Source organism: Watersipora subatra, chromosome 11 (assembly GCF_963576615.1).
Source record: "Watersipora subatra chromosome 11, tzWatSuba1.1, whole genome shotgun sequence".
Lineage (NCBI taxonomy): Eukaryota > Metazoa > Bryozoa > Gymnolaemata > Cheilostomatida > Watersiporidae > Watersipora > Watersipora subatra.
Genome location: NC_088718.1, coordinates 5,963,980 through 5,984,507, shown reverse-complemented (window position 1 = coordinate 5,984,507; position 20,528 = coordinate 5,963,980). Strand labels below are relative to the sequence as shown.

Below are 20,528 nucleotides of genomic sequence, written 5' to 3'. Positions count from 1 at the left end.
TTAGGAAGTTTCTTCACATTTGGTTACCATGGATACATCATAATGTATTCTTTAAAGATGTTGTCCAATACTTGAACCAGCATGTTTGTGAGTCAAGGATATCTAACTGAAATACAAACCTCAGCAACTAATCGGGCAAGTTTCCGCTCCAAAGCATTGCATGCATCATACATCATCACATACAATCTACACATATGTATATTATGCTATGTTGGTACTAATCTAATCGATAATCATATTTTGATGAACTACCAAGTATTACAGACAGAAAAGCAAGCAGCCTGTAAATTTGATTTTTGAAAGACTATCTTGCCAGGCCAATCATTACCAGCAATATCACTGCATGGTGACATACAATGTATGATCAGTAACTTCATCCAAATTGCCTTCTGATTGCTTACACACAGTTATGCAAACAAATATTTTGAAAGTTGAATGTTAGTTATTGAAAAAAATAATATGAAAGTGATGCAATGAAAGAAATTGAGTTGAGCAAATGTGCAAAAGCTGCACTGGATAATTCAATATAAAATTTTCCAAGATATAAAAATTAAAACATAAGTATACAAAATAGTCTTGTAGATAAGCTCTCATGAATCTTTGTGCATTGAGTTAATAAAGAGACTGTTGATAATTAGATGAACAAAACTATCTTAACCAAATCTGCAGAAACTCTAAGAGAAGCATTCTAAAAATAGTATAACTAGCTACTGTTTAGCTCATCACTCGGCCAGTCTTTGAGGAAGTACTGAGGCTAGGATCAACATAGATATATTTATAACATCGTCTACATTGACATGTCCTGAATAATGTTGATTCTCTTAGTTTATAGGTTTTGCCAATATAAGAGGTGCATATCGGTGTCTCTTTACGCCTGGTTCCCATATCGATTACGAGACTCTGGTGGTAATATTGCACCGCAAAACGCTTGCGGCGTTAGGCTCGGCGGCTTCTGTTCACATTTAGCTGCATCGCTAATAACCACATAAAAATGTTCGCTCGCCGTGCCGTTTCGATAATGCTGACCTTCATCTGTACAGTGCATTTTGGGAAGGTTTTTGCTTGCGGCTCTCGACAAAATTTGAACAGCAACTACCGACGGTACTCAATGGTACCCGACATTTTTGGAAACCAGAGTTAAGTGGCTGCAATTAGTGTTCATTGTGGCTCAATAGTCAGATGTTTTATTTTGATTCTAAAAATTCTACTAGTGCTGTTTTTATACGCTCAAACTTGCAAAATCTTCCTTAAGCCATAAACCGATCTTGTTGTCTAGGAACTAGAATTTGTTAGGATAATAGTTTCTCTTGTTGATATAAAAAATTTATCTACCTGATAACTGACTGCCACTGCCTTTAACTTCTAAGAAAGCCATACTAAACTTTAAACAGCTGGCAGCATGCTGCTATTTTTGTCTACTAACATGTTCTTGATTTTCTTGCCGCTGTTACCAGCTTTCTCATAGTTTTCTTAAAATTCTAACGTTTTGTTTGGAACACATATTGCTGGTATTACGCTGCATTTATTTCCAAAAGATCATAATCTAGCGGAAAGCTCAGTAAAAATTGCAAAAACCTAATATATGACATTGCAAAATTTTAACAGTGTCTGCGATCTTGATTGCCTGCGTGAAACTGCAGGAAATAGCTTCTATCAAATTGACTGTGACGAGTCTTAGACATTTTAGAAACATTTTATATCTACATAAATCCGTTGCTCACGTTGCCAACATTTTAAATTTTGGCAACGTTCCGACAACATGCGTAAGTAATGGTAGCTTAAGGTACAAGATCATTACTACGCTTGATTTGAGATTAATTACTTGTTCAGTACACCAGCTTTTCTTCAGGCCTTCCACAAGCATTTATTTGTGATATGTATAAAAATTCATGCCTGGATACACATACATAGCTGATATACCAGAAAATTTAATGTGAAATCATTATACATCATTACCATCATATACATCAGTCACTATGCGATATTATAAAAATAATTTCCAAATCTCACTAATAGCAAATATATGAACGGCTATAAAGATCTAACAAATCTTTAACAAAAATATGTACACCTCAAGTTATCAACAGTTTTTTCAGCTGTTACCTCTTCACTTGACATCATCATCCTCCCGTCAATGTATCATATGTGCATGTCTACAATTGATAACATTCTCTGACAGAAAATAATTTAAGATAAGGAGGTACATTTTGAATCGTTCTTTCATATCTGAACAAACATGTTATGAGTAATTGGCTTTGGCTCGCTAAGCTGCTGGTATTTATATTACCAGCCAAATGTCTAGCATTGCACGAGTAATAGAATACAGTAATTCCCAAATGAATTTGAAGAACTTATCTGGAAAACTAGATCTTTATTAAAATCTTTACTAAAACAATACCAGCGTTTTAGGCAAGCTTACCAATTGCTACGATCAACAGTCTAAGTTATTAACCCTGAACAAGCGCTTTAAGCGTATCTTAACCAATGTAAGTACTATTTGCCTAATGAACTCATTGTATTCTGTGTAGCTTAACTTTTAAATTCGCTGCCTCTAGATCTGGAGGTCCCGAGATCAAACCCAGTTCCTTGCAGATTTTTCATTGCTACATTTTTATTTGCTAAAACTGGACACAGGTTTTAACAAAAAAAAACACTGATATTTATAAAATTGATATGAGAAATATGATGCATGATCTACAAACAGTCAGTTCCCATGAAACTTGCTAGGTATATAGTGAGTGCCCAGTTCATTATCTCAGTTCATGGTACAAACACACTATTCAGCTTAAGCAAAGTGAAAGATTCATGTTGTTGCTGAATTTTATAAGCTGACATGCTGTGTCACGGTCAGATATGTTATATTAGAAGACATGATAAAAACAAATCGTAGGTGATAATATCTGTTCGACACGGCACTCCACGAACCTTAAACACTGCTGCAGGTGATTTTGTTGACATCTTGTTCATGGTTGCAGACACACCATTTGATGTCATACACAGTTCCATTTCCACACGTTTGTGTACCAAACTGAGTACACCCAACTCCAGCTCGAACTGCAATACAAACAATTGTGTACTCCAGTTTTCAAATCAAATTACTTATCAAGTTCTCAACTATTTCGTAAATTTCACAAGACTAGTTAAAAACGAAACTATGTTCTCATTCTTGCTAAGTTCAAAGTGTTTAGCCTTTGTAACCAATGCGAGTAGAAGGAACATAGATCCCCCCGTATTAATTTCTAGATCTAGACATTTGCTGCGTCATACTACCGAAGCAGTTTCACTTTGAATGTGACCGCACTCTTATTGCTCACCTAATGTGTCAATTTTTTTCAAAATATGAAAAACTTGTGGTTAAAATAGGCATCGATAGATGAATCCAAAGTTTTGAGTTTGGTTGCATATAAATTTCGATGAGTCAGTTTGAATGACTCAGTCTTGCTTTGAATGAAAGGTTTAATATAATTTTCTCCTGATTAGTTCAACCTGAACGATTTTTTTTCAAAGACAAATTTAAAAAAAAAGTTTGGTGTTTCATTTGAATATTAAATTGATGGCAAAATCTCGGCTACCAATTTTTAGACTGTGGGTTATAAGTTGCCATTTAATGTACAGTAGAAGCTCCAATAACATATATATCCTATAACGTGAATTCCAGATAACGTAAAAACTCTGTGGCGTTTATGCGTCCTTGAATGTAAAAAACTATATAACGTAAAGTGTCAAATCGGTGAGTTTTCACTTTCAACTAGATTGCTAGTTTATCTCGTCACACTTGCGAAAGAAAAAACGCTTTCTGTATAGCACGCTATATAACTTATATATAGCATTCGCGACATTCTAGTTTGTCGTAATAATTTGTTAAACGTGTCGACAAAAAGGAGAATTTAATAGCTGCGTAATTGTTCATAAATACAAAGGCAATCGATTGGTGGAAGTGTTACAGCGTCGATCTACCAATCTAAATGTCACGAGTTGGAGTATCGTCTTAAGTTATCTTTTATTCTAACCTTGACCCCTAAGTACAGGATAAACGATGACCAGGAAGATCTGCTTTTTATAGTAAAATGATTTTGTTGTTTTGCCTTATTGTAGATGTACAAAATATTTGCTATTAGTTTTACTTCGCAGAATAGACTGCTGTTTAGGAAAAATAAGCAAATTGTTGTAAATAAACGTCAGAAATGTGCGACCCCCATCAGCTTGTAAGATTACAATTAAATCATGGCTTATAAAACCAGTGAGATTGATCATAAAAATGAGAAAAGTTATCGATGCAAACCAGTAATAGTGCAGTTACAGTACAGCCCACAAATTAAAAATGTTAAGTAAAGTTTTTTCCTTTTTGCATGGCCAATGGGGTGAGTTTGGAAAGATTAGACAATTTACATGTATTTTACTGTTCTTATAACGTAAATTCCCTATAACGTAAACTTTTCTGGAACGGATTATTTACGTTGTAGGGGCGCATACGGTATTGTATGTGCTTTGTGAGGCCTTCAGAGAGTGTAAAAGTAAATTTTCCAAGTAACTAACTTTTATTTTGAAACTCCATAGCTATCTAAGCAATCTTGACAAATTAACCCTTTCGTTACGCTACACAAGATGTCTCTTGAGATTTTAATTTGTCCATCTATTGTCACATCGGGTACAATCAGGTTTTTTATGTAAGCGCATTTAATTCAATAAAGTTAGATGACCCAATTGCCTCGCAAAGCTGTTGGGTCATCTAATGTTGATTAATCCATCTTTCACTTCTGTCTAAACTTGACGATGCATGCAACTCCTATCGAATGAGATATAATTTTTTTGCTACACTTATGCGACATAAAACTAATGATGGAAACATCCTTCATAGGGCAATTCAGAGCTTTAATAAATGGCTGTGTTATAGTTTGAGACATTTTTTGAGACAGTTTTTTCTCCTATAAAATAAGATTTTAGGCTAGATAATTTTTTTTATTCGTCATTAATGACGGTAACGCCTTGAATCATTTGTCAATCAATTAATATAGACTCTTTCTTTCTCAATGGCAAAAATCAGTTAAAATGTAATGCATTTGTACAGGACAGCTGCATGAGGAACTTTTAAGCCAATTTCTGAGTAGTTTTACCAGTTAATAAAGCAAGTTATCATTTACTTAAAGTTAATCAAATATCTTTGTTTGTTCTAAGCATCAAATTTGGTCATAGTGGCTGCGGGCAGAATGTAGTATAGTTTGAACAATTGATAAACGATTTATAATGACTTTTAATTGCAGGCTAGAGGTTTATGAATTGCAGGCTGGAGGTTTATGAATTGTAGGCTGGAGGTTTATGAATTGTAGGCTGGAGGTTTATGAATTGCAGGCTGGAGGTTTATGAATTGCAGGCTGGAGGTGTATAAATTGCAGGCTGGAGGTTTATGAATTGCAGGCTGGAGGTTTATGAATTGCAGGCCGGAGGTTTATGAATTGCAGGCTGGAAGTTTATAAATTTCAGGCTAGAGGTTTATGAATTGCAGGCTGGAGGCATATGAATTGCAGGCTGGAGGTTTATGAATTGCAGGCTGGAGGTTTATGAATTGCAGGATGGAGGTTTATGAATTGCAGGCTGGAGGTTTATGAATTGCAGGCTGGAGGTTTATGAATTGTAGGCTGGAGGTTTATGAATTGTAGGCTGGAGGTTTATGAATTGTAGGCTGGAGGTTTATGAATTGCAGGCTGGAGGTTTATGAATTGCAGGCTGGAGGTGTATAAATTGCAGGCTGGAGGTTTATGAATTGCAGGCTGGAGGTTTATGAATTGCAGGCCAGAGGTTTATGAATTGCAGGCTGGAAGTTTATAAATTTCAGGCTAGAGGTTTATGAATTGCAGGCTGGAGGTTTATGAATTGCAGGCTGGAGGTTTATGAATTGCAGGCTGGAGGTTTATGAATTGCAGGATGGAGGTTTATGAATTGCAGGCTGGAGGTTTATGAATTGCAAGCTGGAGGTTTATAAATTGCAGGCTGGAGGTTTATGAATTGCAGGCTGGAAGCTTATAAATTGCAGGCTAAAGGTTTATGAATTGCAGGCCGGAGGTTTATGAATTGCAGGCTGGAGGTTTATGAATTGCAGGCTGGAGGTTTATGAATTGCAGGCTGGAGGTTTATGAATTGCAGGCTGGAGGTTTATGAATTGCAGGCTGGACGTTTATGAATTGCAGGCTGGAGGTTTATGAATTGCAGGCTGGAGGTTTATGAATGGCAGGCTGAAGGTCTATGAATTGCAGGCTGAAGGTTTATAAATTGCAGGCTGGAGGTTTATGAATTGCAGGCTGGAGGTTTATGAATTGCAGGATGGAGGTTTATGAATTGCAGGCTGAAGGTTTATGAATTGCAGGCTGGAGGTTTATGAATTGCAGGCTGGAGGTTTATAATTTGCAGGCTGGAGGTTTATGAATTGCAGGCTGGAGGTTTATGAATTGCAGGCTGGAGGTTTATGAATTGCAGGCTGGAGGTTTATGAATTGCAGGCTGGAGGTTTATGAATTGCAGGCTGGACGTTTATGAATTGCAGGCTGGAGGTTTATGAATTGCAGGCTGGAGGTTTATGAATGGCAGGCTGAAGGTCTATGAATTGCAGGCTGAAGGTTTATAAATTGCAGGCTGGAGGTTTATGAATTGCAGGCTGGAGGTCTATGAATTGCAGGATGGAGGTTTATGAATTGCAGGCTGAAGGTTTATGAATTGCAGGCTGGAGGTTTATGAATTGCAGGCTGGAGGTTTATGAATTTCAGGCTGGAAGTTTATGAATTGCAGGCTGGAGGTTTATGAATTGCAGGCTGGAGGTTTATGAATTGCAGGAAGCATTTTTGTATAGCGTAAAATACTCTTGAAAGTGAAATACGCTTTTTCAATCAGATGGACAATTAGTCCGATGTTCTACATAAAAGATAGTAAAAGAAGCTACAAGAACGATTTTAAATAGGTGAACACACTAAATTGTTTAACACACAGTAAAACAAAATAATACTTCTGAAAACCAAAAGTACTGACTTCCTTCACTTGGCAAAAAACATTGATCATAACTACAAAAGTTGAACGCAATGTTATTTACCTACTCACAATATAATAAAAGAGTATCAGCCAGTATCAGCAAAAAAAGTCAGCCATGCTAACATGACACATTAACATGTCATGTTGACATGTTAACATGTTATCATGGAATGTTAACATGGCTGACTTTTTGGCAACAAAAAGATTAAAAATTCAAGTACAGTCAAACATGGATAACTCGCCCACGGATAGCTCGAACACATGGTTAATTCGAACGGTTTCTTTGGTCCTTTCCAACGTAATGATAAATTGCTATAGATAACTCAAACTCAACACTGTTAACTCGAACTGTTTTTTCCCAACGGCTACCGAAAGGGTTGTTATCGCTTTAGAAAATCATTTTATTCCAAGCCATAGAGGTAAACCTCAACTTTTCATAATTCATAAGCGTCGTTATTACCACCATCGGCAAAATATTTTTGTCAACGACTTTTCTAAAGGTTTGGTGAAATTTGATTTATACCAAACATCCGCTTAGGGATCACCCTTCGGAAGCAAAGTAAAGCAAGGTAATCTTTGCATAAACTTCAAGAAAAATCGGCAAAATTGATCGTGGGTAAAACGCTCAAAAGAAAAATGTCTTTTCTTTTGAGCATTTCAACAACGATCAAGTTTTGCCAATGTCAATCTAAAAAACGTCCTGGCAATAACATCACCTCAAACAACGAACTCATCTCAAGTGATAAAAAAATTTCTATACTTTTTGATAAAAACGTTTTAAACTTTACATTGGAAGCATTTAATTTGAAACAAGCCATTTGTGCTTTTGATTTATATTATAATTTGTATATGTACATGTATCTACTAATAAATAAGTAAATACATGGACTTGTGACAGGGCTCTGATAACTTGAATGCTCTGATAATCCGAACACTTTTGCTCGGTCCCGTGAAGTTCAAGTTATCCATGTTTGACTGTAGTAATATTTGAAGAAGAATAACATATCATTGAACCTTTTGTATATGATTTCCATTTGATTATATGATTTCCACCGGAAAATTCATTTTAAGGCATGCGCTATAAAATAAACCACAGTTTCATTCTTCAAAAAATCTTTATTTCTACTGCACCAAGTAACTCGCTCACCTTTGACATTGCATCTATTTGCAATGAATTGTGGTTCAAGAACTTGTGCTAAAACATCAGTGAGTAAACATGTCGCAGAATCAACCAGGTTTTGATGTTCGCATCTACATGAGTTGATGGAATATCTGGTAAAAGGTGGACACCTTAGCATACCAAATTGTTTGCAGTCTTTTCCTCTTGGAACTAAAATAAAGGGGCAATACAGGTTCAGGGTCAACAGAACAAGTTTTTTAATATGCTCATGAGCAAGGTCAAATTATGTTGTTACAGAACCATATGAATCAGACCACCTGTATGTATTATTATATCATTAAGTGTGGCGATATTTGTAAAAATGAAATACAATATATTTTCAAAACATTTCAAAAAATATAACAACTTTATTAGCTGTCGATGGCGTACTCAAGCTCAAATTATTTTTTTACATTCTAGTTCAAAAGAAGAAATTCATGAAAAAATGAAAACCGTCAGATTTACAAATTTCAACATGTGATGAAAGCAGCAGCCATTACTCATCAGTAACTTGGTTAATGTCTAGAAATTAATTTAAAAGAATGGATTTCATGCTATTTACTTTGAATCAAGCCTATGAATGTAAAACTTTGAGAAAATTTTCTTACTTATTTATATTATTAACAATAAAAAAAAATCATATAAAGTTTGTTAATATTAAGAGTAATGCTTATCGATAATTAATAATTGCATCATGGCATATCTCATGTTTAATTGTTAAAGTGGAGTTTTTAAAATTTGGTAACTCGGTAGATGATAAGTTCACTCTTAAACCCTAAAAAATTGCTTTGTATAAATCATAAAACATTGGAACATCATCAAATTTGCCAAAAATTGCCACTAAATAGCAATAATAACAAAGTTTTTTGTGGCATATCATCAGTTTGCAAACCCAATAGTAGTGAATTAGCAAAATCTATTTATTTATGGGTGTAACTTGTGAAATAAAAACTACAGCCATGCACCAAAAGGTCGCCAGTGATCACAATGGGTTGGCTGATTGTAACTAACTTAAATCAGTTATTTATCATCTTAAAACAACCTAAATCAGTTTTAAAGCATCCAGTTTTGCAGTTCAACATAGTAAGTTTCTCGTTGAAACATGCTAACATTTTAATAATTTGGCCTTTCAGTATATCAGTGAACAACATTTAATCGCGAACATACTATTGCTTGTACAAGACCAGAATAAATGTGTTCTAATAACTACTCTTACTTTTAACACTGCAGTTGTTGGCGATTAAGGCCGGTGCTGTGGTCAAGGGTTCAGGCTCTGGGACTGATGTGGCAATTGCATTCGCTGATGCAGTGACTTTGTTTGTTGGTTCTGGTTCTGGTTCTGGTATTGAAGTTATAATTGTTGAGGAGGCAGTCGGGGTTACCTCTTTTCTCACTGCTGCACCTGCTTCACTTATTGGTACGGGTTCAGGTCCAGCCATGGAGGTCATACTATGTGCAACTGTCTGATTTAATGATATACCAGTATGATTAGTTGATACTTCTGTTATGTTTACAAAACCTGTAGTTACTGCTAAAGTTGGAGCTATAGTTGCAGCTAATGTTACGTTTTGTACCATAGTTGGTGCTACTGTTGGTACTGTGGTTTGTACTACCTTAGGAACTGTTGTTGAAACTATCGTTGGCATTGCAGTTGGTATCACACTTTGTACTACTGTTGGAACTATAGTTGGTGTTACCATTGACACAGCAGTTGAGGCTACAGTTTGAGCAGCAGTTGGTGGTACAGTCGGTGTTACGATTGAAGTTACGGTAGGCACTACCGTTGGTACAACAGTTTGCGCTGCAGTTGGTGGTACAGTTGGCGTTACAATTGGAGTTACAGTAGCGACTACCGCCGGAACAACAGTGGGTGCCACAGTTGCTACCACTTTTGGTGTCACAGTTGGTGCTACTGCTAGTGTTCCATTTTGATTTACGTCTAATGGCACTGTAGGTTGTGTAGTTGTCAGTGGCGAAATCATTACTGGTGTTGGTGGAGGCACTGCGGTAACTATTGGTATATTAGGCGGTTTATTTGTTGCAGGCACAACCGAGGTTAATGCTGGTGTTACTGGCAACGTGGTTGTTGAAGTCGGCGTTATTGGTGGCATTGTCAGTGGTCTGAAAAGTAAATTCGAGTACTGTGATATGGCTAGCAAACATCTAACCAGAGTATTATCAAAGTTGCAAAGTAATTTCTTACTTGATAAATCTATTTTTATTTAATAAATTAAGGGGATCATGATTTAATCTCTTTTGCTACAGATTTGGATAACTTTGTATAAACTGTATTCTAAGTTGTTTTTCATGTTGAAAGTGCGCCTAACACAATACACAAGTTGTGTTAGTTGGTGTGTATCAGCCATGTTGTTTGCTTAGCACAAGATTGTTGCTGTAGGTTATATCAAAACCATTTAACACAAAACTAGCAACTAATATAACAAACAGCAGGTAATGGTTTTCAACTTTACGTTTTTATCAAATGCATGGACATTTGTATAAAGGCTTCTTTAAGAAATGCAGGTATCTGGCTATTAAAATGATTTATTAAACTAAGCTTGGGATCATAGCCAAGAAGTAGCATAATTCTCTTCAGACTGTTCAAAATCGTATGTATAAAAGAAAGGCTACGCTCATATCACTTTTTAAACATTGGCGAAAGATAGTTCAACAAAATGTACAGCAGTAAATGTTTGACCAATTATACGATTTTGCAAATCCATTTCATCTTGATAATAAAACACCTTGTGACCAAAAAATTCATTTCACAAAAATTTGTGAAAGAGTAGCTCTACAATTCAACATGTGGCCCTATCAGCAAACAACCAGTCAACTCATTGATACTATTTTAAGGATAACCATAATTTCAATGTGAAAATAAAGTTCAATGACAACTATGTAGGCTTTTTACCAAAAAAGTATGAAGAACTGCAGAAGGGAAGAGCATACTCACATAATTGGTTGCCCATAAGTGCTCAACATGAGCATGCTGAAAATCGCTGAACAGCCAAGCATTACCATTCTTTCTGTGACTTGACTTGTTGAATGAATGTAAAACAAAAACTGAAACTGTCTCAGTATGGGTGGGTCTGACAGTAATTGAATATGGAGCAGATCCAAAGCAACACAATTAATTTTCTGACAGAATGACAGATAGTGGACCACCCTACATTCACTTAAATGATTGATTGTTTTAAACTGTATACAGTTAAGGGCAGCGACATTTTTTCATTGGGAGGAAACCACCAACCTGGCTTTATTTGTATTATATTTATGTATGTATACTTGTATAAAGCAGTTAATCAAGCCACGATTCAGTCATGAGATATTTACATTTTGTCACTATATATAGAACATGTCAAAGCCAGACTTTTAGTCTCCCAAAATTTATTTAACCACATCTAACATGTTAACTGCCACATTTCAGTTGACCGTATATTTTTTGGAATAATTTTTCTCTGGAAATTGTTGAATTTATTCAATTCTGCGCCAAATTTTAAAGTTCATTGATTGTTACTATTTGTATAGTGTATAATACAAAAATAGCACATTGGCTATCAAAGTTTAACATGTATTCATTGGAGAGCTAAACCTCGGTTTTACATGAAATTGAAATGAAAGATTTTTAACACTGCCTAAATTTGCTGGTTCTTGCTTTTCTGTAGATCAGTTTTCACTCTTGTTAAAATTGATTCGGTAAATTATTTATAAAAAAAAACTTACTAGGCTATCGTAGTGTTCCCTGTACATTATCTTGTCATTTATGGTGCACTTTGGCAAGACAAGTTTGGAAATGAAGGCCACAAAGCTGTAGAGGTGTGATGTTTATGTTTAGACTCTATAATTAATGTGTAAAGTTAACACCTGTGCATTTTGCAAGTAATTGTCGAGTTTAGGCTTGAGTAGAAAACCATGAGTTTTTTGCCTCCCATGACCTTATACAAATTGGATATGAAAGACTTTTTAATGATGAGTGATGCATAATCATTAGATCAATTCATAGGCCATAGGTCATAGGTCAATTCGAGCAGAAAGTTTTAAAGCTCAGTCTATGCTATTGGTAAAAATATTGATCTTTGCGGCGCTAAGCAAAAATGATAATTCCCTTTGTGTATTGTCACATCAATCTGATAGACAAGAGAAGGGAGTCAGTAAAAAATATGCTACTTATATTTTACCAGATGAATATCCGGCGTTGCACTGATATTAAAACAGCTTATAAACAGTGGCAGAGAATGTAGGTGCCATTGACTAATTTGAGTAAGCTAGTATACGTCTTGCAAAACTTATTAATAAAAGCTCTGAGAGCAACCTTTAGTGACGTTGCGCATAGCACAGCGGTGTGTAGCATATTTTAATCCATATAATGGCTTGTAGCCCATGTAGCTTAATGGATTAGCTTGTCACCTTGTGAATTGAAGGATTAGAGATCAAATTCTTCGGGGTGTTTGATTTTCATTGCTAGAATTTAATAGCTATTACTGGGCACAGGGATGAAAAAAGAACAAAAAAAAACTAGCAAACGCTGAGAAATATATGTATAGATATGAACACGCCAAATAAAAGAATTCAATGCTCAACAATGCGTAATAAGCTATTGCACATTGAATGAGAATCAATTTTTCCACATAACATAAGTTAGACTAGCTTCATACCTCCTTGTGCATACACTCGGCCCATCTGCATCTCCAAGACTGCGTATTCATTTCCCAATAAACTCAAAGAGGCAATAACAGCCTTTTTTACTTCTCAATATTTTATTTGTCTAGTTTCTTACATACAATTGAAAGTTTTTACATTTAGGTTTTTTGCATTGTGTATAATGCATTGGTTTTTACTACTATAAAACCCCTATTTGAATGCTATGGGGCTCTATTCTTAACACTTCCCCAATAGGGGCTTTTTATTAGAAGTGGCATTCAATTAGAGAGTGGCATTCAATTAGAGGTTTTAACTATATGTGTACCTGAAATGCTTACTGTTAAGGTTATGAGTTACAAAACTAATTCAATACAATTAAGCAGATTTTTACAAAAATTTCGCTCCAGCACGCGACGGTTTTGATGTACCAAGCAAGTTTCGGAACAGATTAGCTTTTTACGTTGATGTTTTACTGTGTGTAACAATTGAGATAGAACTACTTATAAAGAGTGAAGCTAGTATAATTTAAAACTCATCCGTATGGATCACTGCACATAACTTTTTGTTGCAGAAATCGTTGGCTAAATATTAATTTTTAAACTCATCAGTTCCTAATGAAAAGTGACTACTAAAAACATTAAGAAATTTTGGTAACTATTGCAAGGTCGTGGACAAAACTAGCGCAAAATGAAGAAAAGTAGGTTATATCATCAGTAATTCATGATACCCACACTGGAAGACAATTCTCTCTAGGTCTGTGTTAATATGTGAGTAGCTGTCTAATCTACAAATCTACAAATCTATATATTAATTCACTGTATATATTTTTTAGGATTTTTCATTTATGCGCTGAGATTTAGTGCTAATTATCGCTTTTGCTATTATGTAAATGGACTGATCACAATTTCCTTTAAAAAAATTTCTGTACAAGTATTTTACACAGCTCACACACCATGCTATATTACGATTGTAAATAAATACATAACAGCAATATTTCCAAAATAAGGGTTTTGTGGTTCTTTAATGTATCAAGTGGTTAATTTGCTATTGTTGTTGCATGAACATTTAAATGCGCTTTTACATTAATTTTGCCCACTGTTCCATGATGCCTAGTTATTGGTGAATTCCATGGCTGTCTAGCTTGGCGGGTTTGAGATTTTGAAATTTGTTTATGTGTATTCTGTGGCTCTGTGGATGATTCAGTTAAACTAATTGGTTAGCACAACAACATTCTTGAGGATTCTTGGTATTGTTGGTAGTTTTGTAACTTTATAATTTAGACTATACAATTATTTTTAGTGTTTTAAAAATACTTTTGAAAAATGATAAGGTTCAGCCACAGTTGAGTTGAGCTATACATGTGAGAACATCTGAAGAAATGTTGAAGAACTGTTTGTGCAAATTAATGAATATTGGTTACTGTATAATGACTAATGATGTTGGCCTAAAATTTTATTTGCTACAACTTATTTTCCTTATGCTAGATAAGGATACTCGTACACATTGTATAGTGTTTGGATAAATTTGTGTATATTCAAGATATATTGATAGCAATGCAGCAATCAGCCAGTGGTAGTTGGGGCTTATGTATCAGTGGCAGATAAACCCTTCGCAGTTTACCAAATACATGTAATTGTAGTTGGTATAGAATAGATTTTTGAAAACTTTTGAAGGTTTTTTTACTTATTTATCACTTTTAACTTCAAGCAGCTTAAAAGTATATCTTTTATAACATGATTTTAAAGTCTTTTGAGTAGCAGCAACATATATGCTATTCACTTGGAGGAATTGAAGATGCTTAATTTGGTCATTTGAAGTAGTAATAGCGATTGCAACAGTCACCCAGGCATCCTTTGATCATTTTAAATTACGCAGTGGTTTAAAAATGCGACAAGTCATACAATTGAGCAGTTAAAACTGTGTTATACAAATACAATACATTAGTACTCGAATGTTACTGTTAACCCTGGTTATAACTCATTTGCAAATCCATTTGTTAATTCAGTAGATTGAATATATTATTTTATTCATTATAATATAAAAATAATATATAGATTATACTAAGCGTTATTACAGCTGTAAGCAGCGCATCTCATAGAAGCTGAGGTGACTTCTTCTGGTCAACTACCCACAATGCTTCAAATGTGTAGCTCACACCGTAATAAAATTATGTGTTACTCATCCAGTTAGTAGAAACTTGTTAGCTACCCTTATCATGTTACAAAAAATATATTACGTATCATAGCTCCATAAATTTTCTTGGTAAAAGTAGGAAGGTATATTTAGCTTGGAGAGTATATTACTCTGTTAAGCCGAATGAAATGGGATATAATGTGATGTTGACATAAATATTGTTATTGAATGATTGATATCCAACAGGTTCTCCGGCTATAGAATTCGACATCTCTGGCACTAAAATATACAACAGAGGAATACTATAGTAACAATGTTATAAAAATTTTAATAAATAAATCTATACTCTCAAGGACTTGTTTGAATCATAATGTATTAATTCATCTCATCTGGTTTAAGTATGTATTCACATTAACGGAATAGGTGCAGAGAGAATTGAAGTTTAGATTGTTGTAGTTGAATCTATATTTTAATGGTGTCATATGTGCTTCCTGAAACAAGGTGCTAAACAAATGAATTGTGTACATAACTATTCAAAAAACTAGCTCCAGTAAATTTGAGCATGTCCAAACTTTTAACAACAATGTTAGCTAAAATTTGCTATAATTGTTATGTAGTTGATAATTAAACAGAAAAGGTAAAAAAAATCTTTGAGTGTTAAAGCAATTGTATTTTTAATACAGTTTATGTTAAATAGTGATTTGCAACACAAATGTCATAACCGTACTACTGAAATGGGTGGCCACAATATTTAGAAGTTGCACCAATTTCTTTCAGAGTATAAAAGAAAAAATAGCATTTTTGCATAGCGTTCAAATAGGCTGACGCAATCAATTGCATTATGCAAGCTATTCGTAAAAAAATTTTGCACAATTTTATGATGACATTTGTCTTAGAGCTCTAAAATGCTTGCACAGCCTTCAACGGAATAAATAAATCTTTTAGTGACAGCGATTATTTATTTTCAGCTGTAATTATAATAATAATAATGCCATTAGCTATAGTAATAGTGATAACTCATCTACATTTAACTTGGAACATGCTCCACTTGATACCCAAGGTAGTTGCAAAGAAGCAAAAAGTAGCCAAGTTAATTCTGCAACACATTTGCCGCCTTTTTATGGCATCGAAAGATGTAAAATTTTATGGTGATGAATTTGGTATCAAAATCTTTTTCATAGACCCTGTAGATCAAATTTTTTGACAACATAAATGCGCCATCTTCAAATATTGGGTTTGTTCGAGTATTCAATTATGATGTCTTAGCAAAAAGTTAATTTAATAGCAAAAGTTAAAAGAGCCACACTAACAAAAACTCAAAAAATTTAAACAAAAATAACTCTTTCATTCCGGCTTTATGCCAAAAATAAATTTATTTTTGTATCTCTCAGTCTGCTCGGTGTGGACTTTTTTTCATTGCAATATAATATAGCAAAACTTGATACGCCAAAATTACCTTAGTCATTTGTTGCGAAGGAAACCAAATTTGACAACAAAGTACTCGAAATGATATTGGCAGAAAGAGCCAGTTAATTTGGCTTATGCTATGTTATAAAAAGCCTTATATGTAGCAAACAGATATAATATATTACCAACTAAAAACAACTATCTGTTGGTGGTCGGCTATGTGGCAATAACGGTAAAGATTTGTGTTTGTCATTGGCCTAGGCCAAATGATTGAAGTTATTCTATGGGTAAACTACCCAAGATTATCATATGGTTATAAGTTCTGATGCTATTATAGCAAAATTTATAGAAATCTCAGCACCTTTAACTCTTTCACTAGTGCACTGAATTCGCTATTCTGACCAAATTAATACAAACGGATTTTCAAAAAATCGATATACCGCTAGTATTTATGCAATATCTCAAGAATCAATGCAGATATTGTTTACTGTAAAATGCATCTTATTCAGAACAAAATTCTCTACAAGATAAGTATAAAATTGTTTAGTGAATCCCGCTCTCGCAAAGTTTCTGACATTTCCTTTGCATTGAAAGCCAACGCGCTAAATTTTTTATTGCCGGTTGTCCCATTTTGAAAAAATAATTAGAAATGGAAATGCTTAACAAAAAACTTATCGATTAGTTACACGTGATTGGCAACAAGGTTTTTTTATTGGAGACAAAATTTGATTGGCTTAGCTAATGCGTAGGCTTTGTAACAAAAAGAAAAGTGAAACCCGATTCATAAGCTGATTCATCGTGTTCAGTCCGTACTTTTATTACCGCGATAGCTGATACATCGGCTTACGGTAGCAAAAGAGTCCAAATGTTTAATCTGAACATAGCATATTCAAGATAAGCTAAGCATCTAGAATACTTATCAAACTATGTATCTCACAGTTAATCACAAGACTGGTTGCTAATCGTGCCACTCACCTATCTTCAATCAGCTGCTGCAGGTAATCTTGTTAACGAGGCTCTCATGGTTGCACACGCAGAACTTTATGTCATAGGCAGTACCATTTCCACATGCCTGGTCTCCGAACCGAGCACAGCCGATACCAAATTGTACTAAAAGTAGTAAATTGATATCTTCCCCTTAAAACATGACTCTGTTGTACAGGTATTTTTGGACATCCAGTAAGCAATTTAGGAGACAGATAGTTGTTAGATTACCCTGTTGATGACTAACACAAAACATTTTGGCTAGCGTCAAACCTGTTAAATTGTTGTTAAGCTGCTTAACAAATATGCTGGCTTAATAATTTTTTGCATCATCTTAAGAATGCTTTCATTAAAACAATAAATTAAAAAAATGTTATATTGTGTTTTAGGACATAAGATTTCATAAGCAGTCTCTAGAGAGTTGGTGTGGGAAGATTCAATAGTATTTGAACAATCGCTTCAACAAATATTTTTTAGTTGTTGAGTTAATCACAAAAATTTCAAAATTTGTCTGTAACTCCTACAAATTTTTTAATCCTTGGGGTGCGAGCGCACACTACTTCATAATGGAAACTTTGTGCCTGACAACAAAGATGTAAAATTGCTGTAAAACTTGTTGTAAAATCACAACAAAGACTTACAATCGCTTGACTATTAATCTTGTGTTTAATGTTTAACTGATGTAGACTCAAGCTCAATGAATTGTAGTGAGAAGCATATGTTATCCAACTGGTATGGTTCAGGAGCAGTTACCATAAAACCTGCATTTGAACACCACCTCTAATAAAACGCCACTCTAATTGAAGCGTTAAAAAATAGAGCACCATGACATTCAACAAAAGGTTTTACAGTAATTATCTACTTACATTTGACATTGCAGAGATTTGGAATAAACTCAGGGTCAGGTCGAAGCTCGCAGGTTAGGGGGTCAACATTTCGTTCATGTTCGCAGCGGCATGATGTCACTTCAAATCTTGTCCTAGGTGGACAACTCAACTGTCCAAATCTAACACAGTTTTGTCCTGCCTCAACTAAAACAGTGCAATTTAATGTTGAGCCTAGTACAACTATAATAGATTAGTATACTACTGACCGGAAATTGTACATCTACATGAAATTAATGACAATTTTAAAGTACTAAATAACTTAAATCTACATGTATTTCCCCAATTAAGCATTGTGAGAAGTTTTTTACATGTTGAGCAAATATGCGTTATATTTAAACCTCCATAGTTTAAAATACTAACTGACCGTTAGTGTTTTAACATTGCTGACCATTGTGAATCTAATCACAATAAGGCTATAAAAGCAAAAGTGTCAAACACTCGTAAATACATGCAAACATCTGTATTCTGCCAGCAGCATTTTATTTAACATCATTACCAATGTTTAAATTAACAGAGTTTAGTCTATCTAAGAACTTCAGACAATTAGTTACCTCTATGACAGTTACCTCTATGACCTCTAGTTACCCTGCTATATGCCACTCAACAGGTTACATGTTGTCGAAAAAAATCAATTACCTTGAGCAATGATGGAATGGTCAATAAAATGTTAATTCAACATACGTGTAACACTGCAGTTGTTGGGAATCAGAACTGGAGCAGGAACTGTTACAGGATTTGCCATTACACCAGTTGTGGTTGTCTTTGCCACTGTTGTGTTTTCGGCTGCGGCTACCATCATGGGTGTACTGAAACCACATGCATAACCTACATTATCAAGTTAAGTGCATTCCTATTAATGTGTCACTTTATGAATTCAAAGGCGCAGCTGCTACTGACTTGTCTAGTAATAATCCTTGCATTACCAGAAGTTGTCTACTCATGTTTTTATAATTTAATGAAAAGTTTTTTCAAAAAGGAGATATTGCATTGCAAATTAAAAGCAGCTACACGCAAATGATCAACAAAAAAATTGTTCAGGCAGGTTTTAATAAGCATATAAACAATTGATTTATCCGAGTTGAAGATAAAATGTTAAAATAATTTTTGAGTAAGAACAATACATGACCTAGGTCCGAAACATTCAGTCACGAAAAGTCGGGAGACGTAATGCTGATTGGCTATCATCAATTAGAAAGCTACATGTATTTGGTATAAATTAACTGCTACATCACAGGTTTAATTGGAAGTTGTTGCCGTTGGTTACCACTACATCGTCAATAAACTAAAATGCATGCCGGTAAGCAAAGTTGATTTAGCACGCAATTCCATGGACTATTAAATTTGTGTTGCTAATTGTAGATTAGACTTTTTAACCTTATGCCAATGATTGACTGACAGTAACACAATAAGGTACTTGTAAACGTAAAAAAAAACATTTATTTATATTAAATTGTACGACTGACAATTCTTCGTGGCAGCTAGAGTATAGATTGAATAGACCACTTCTTAAACAAAAAGTAGACATACAAAATATGATGTGAAAAAAATGATTTGCAAGACTCAGTATGCAAGCCAACTTTCTTTCGATCAAACCATATTCACCAGCTGATGGTATTACAATGTAGAATACGTTGACCAACAATATACCAGCAATAAAGTAATATTACTGCATAAAAGGCTGACTTACATTGGAGGCATAGTCTGTCCCAAAGCCATGCCAAAGATTGACGCCAAGATCGATACTGTTACAAGGTTTGCCATCATGCTTGGAAGTCACAACTAACTTTGCAGAACTGCGCTTCATCTTCTTGACAAATATTTATATACAAGTACACATGCCTAGAGTGGATCCAAAATGAAGGTTTATTCATCGTTACAGATAAATTTGAACATGAAAAACTCTTTCCCATATAATCAGCAAATGGTAAATATGTAAAATCTAAATTTCTTTTTTACATGAGTCTAGGATAGAAAGTGTAAATGTATAAATTGCTGTAATTTGTTTGCTCCGATCGCGGAAAATATATCCACCCCTAGCTTGTAGTCATAGCAACGCACGGCTTCAGACGCGAGCATTTCAAAGAACAATAACTATGAATAATTTATAGTTTTTCGTGTAATATATTATGCGCTACTTCTGCTGGCCAAAGTAGTTAATTGGTCGACTGAATTGTTTATATAATCACTACTAGCTGTGCTACCCAGCGTTGCCAGGGTAACAGAAAAGTCTTTGGACAGAAAATTGATTTGTATTTAATTTATAACAACATTTGCCATTCTAACTTTCCAACTGCTGTACAT

At 34.6% G+C, this 20,528-nt stretch overlaps 2 protein-coding genes across 2 annotated transcripts; both read right to left on the bottom strand.

Moving 5' to 3' along the window:
• Positions 1 to 1,839: 1,839 nt before the first annotated feature.
• On the bottom strand, positions 1,840 to 11,221 carry LOC137408410 (calphotin-like). The gene is made up of 5 exons (XM_068094930.1): positions 11,129 to 11,221; positions 9,392 to 10,296; positions 8,164 to 8,346; positions 2,926 to 3,054; positions 1,840 to 2,153 (listed from the first exon to the last, which is right to left on the bottom strand). Exons 1-4 carry the CDS (start codon positions 11,194 to 11,196, stop codon positions 2,927 to 2,929), a joined length of 1,284 nt encoding a protein of 427 aa, XP_067951031.1. The 5' UTR covers positions 11,197 to 11,221; the 3' UTR covers positions 1,840 to 2,153; position 2,926.
• A 3,604-nt stretch (positions 11,222 to 14,825) lies between these two features.
• LOC137408630 (uncharacterized) lies at positions 14,826 to 20,055 on the bottom strand. Its single transcript, XM_068095221.1, has 5 exons — positions 19,915 to 20,055; positions 18,909 to 19,033; positions 18,207 to 18,371; positions 17,332 to 17,466; positions 14,826 to 15,228 (listed from the first exon to the last, which is right to left on the bottom strand). The coding sequence occupies exons 1-4, from the start codon at positions 19,989 to 19,991 to the stop codon at positions 17,342 to 17,344; spliced, it is 492 nt and encodes a 163-aa protein (XP_067951322.1). The 5' UTR covers positions 19,992 to 20,055; the 3' UTR covers positions 14,826 to 15,228; positions 17,332 to 17,341.
• Positions 20,056 to 20,528: the final 473 nt, after the last annotated feature.

What these genes read in the sequence shown, in the direction of transcription:
- LOC137408410 (XM_068094930.1), bottom strand. Translation starts at nt 11,196, where the DNA reads ATGGTAATGCTTGGCTGTTCAGCGATTTTCAGCATGCTCATGTTGAGC. An exon ending in CAACAACTGCAGTGTTAAAA is followed by an intron (nt 8,347 to 9,391) that starts GTAAGAGTAGTT and finishes CCTTTATTTTAG; the next exon opens with TTCCAAGAGGAAAAGACTGC. An exon ending in AAATAGATGCAATGTCAAAG is followed by an intron (nt 3,055 to 8,163) that starts GTGAGCGAGTTA and finishes TTTGTATTGCAG; the next exon opens with TTCGAGCTGGAGTTGGGTGT.
- LOC137408630 (XM_068095221.1), bottom strand. Translation starts at nt 19,991, where the DNA reads ATGATGGCAAACCTTGTAACAGTATCGATCTTGGCGTCAATCTTTGGC. An exon ending in GGACAGACTATGCCTCCAAT is followed by an intron (nt 19,034 to 19,914) that starts GTAAGTCAGCCT and finishes ATGTGGTTTCAG; the next exon opens with TACACCCATGATGGTAGCCG. An exon ending in AAATCTCTGCAATGTCAAAT is followed by an intron (nt 17,467 to 18,206) that starts GTAAGTAGATAA and finishes TACTACTTTTAG; the next exon opens with TACAATTTGGTATCGGCTGT.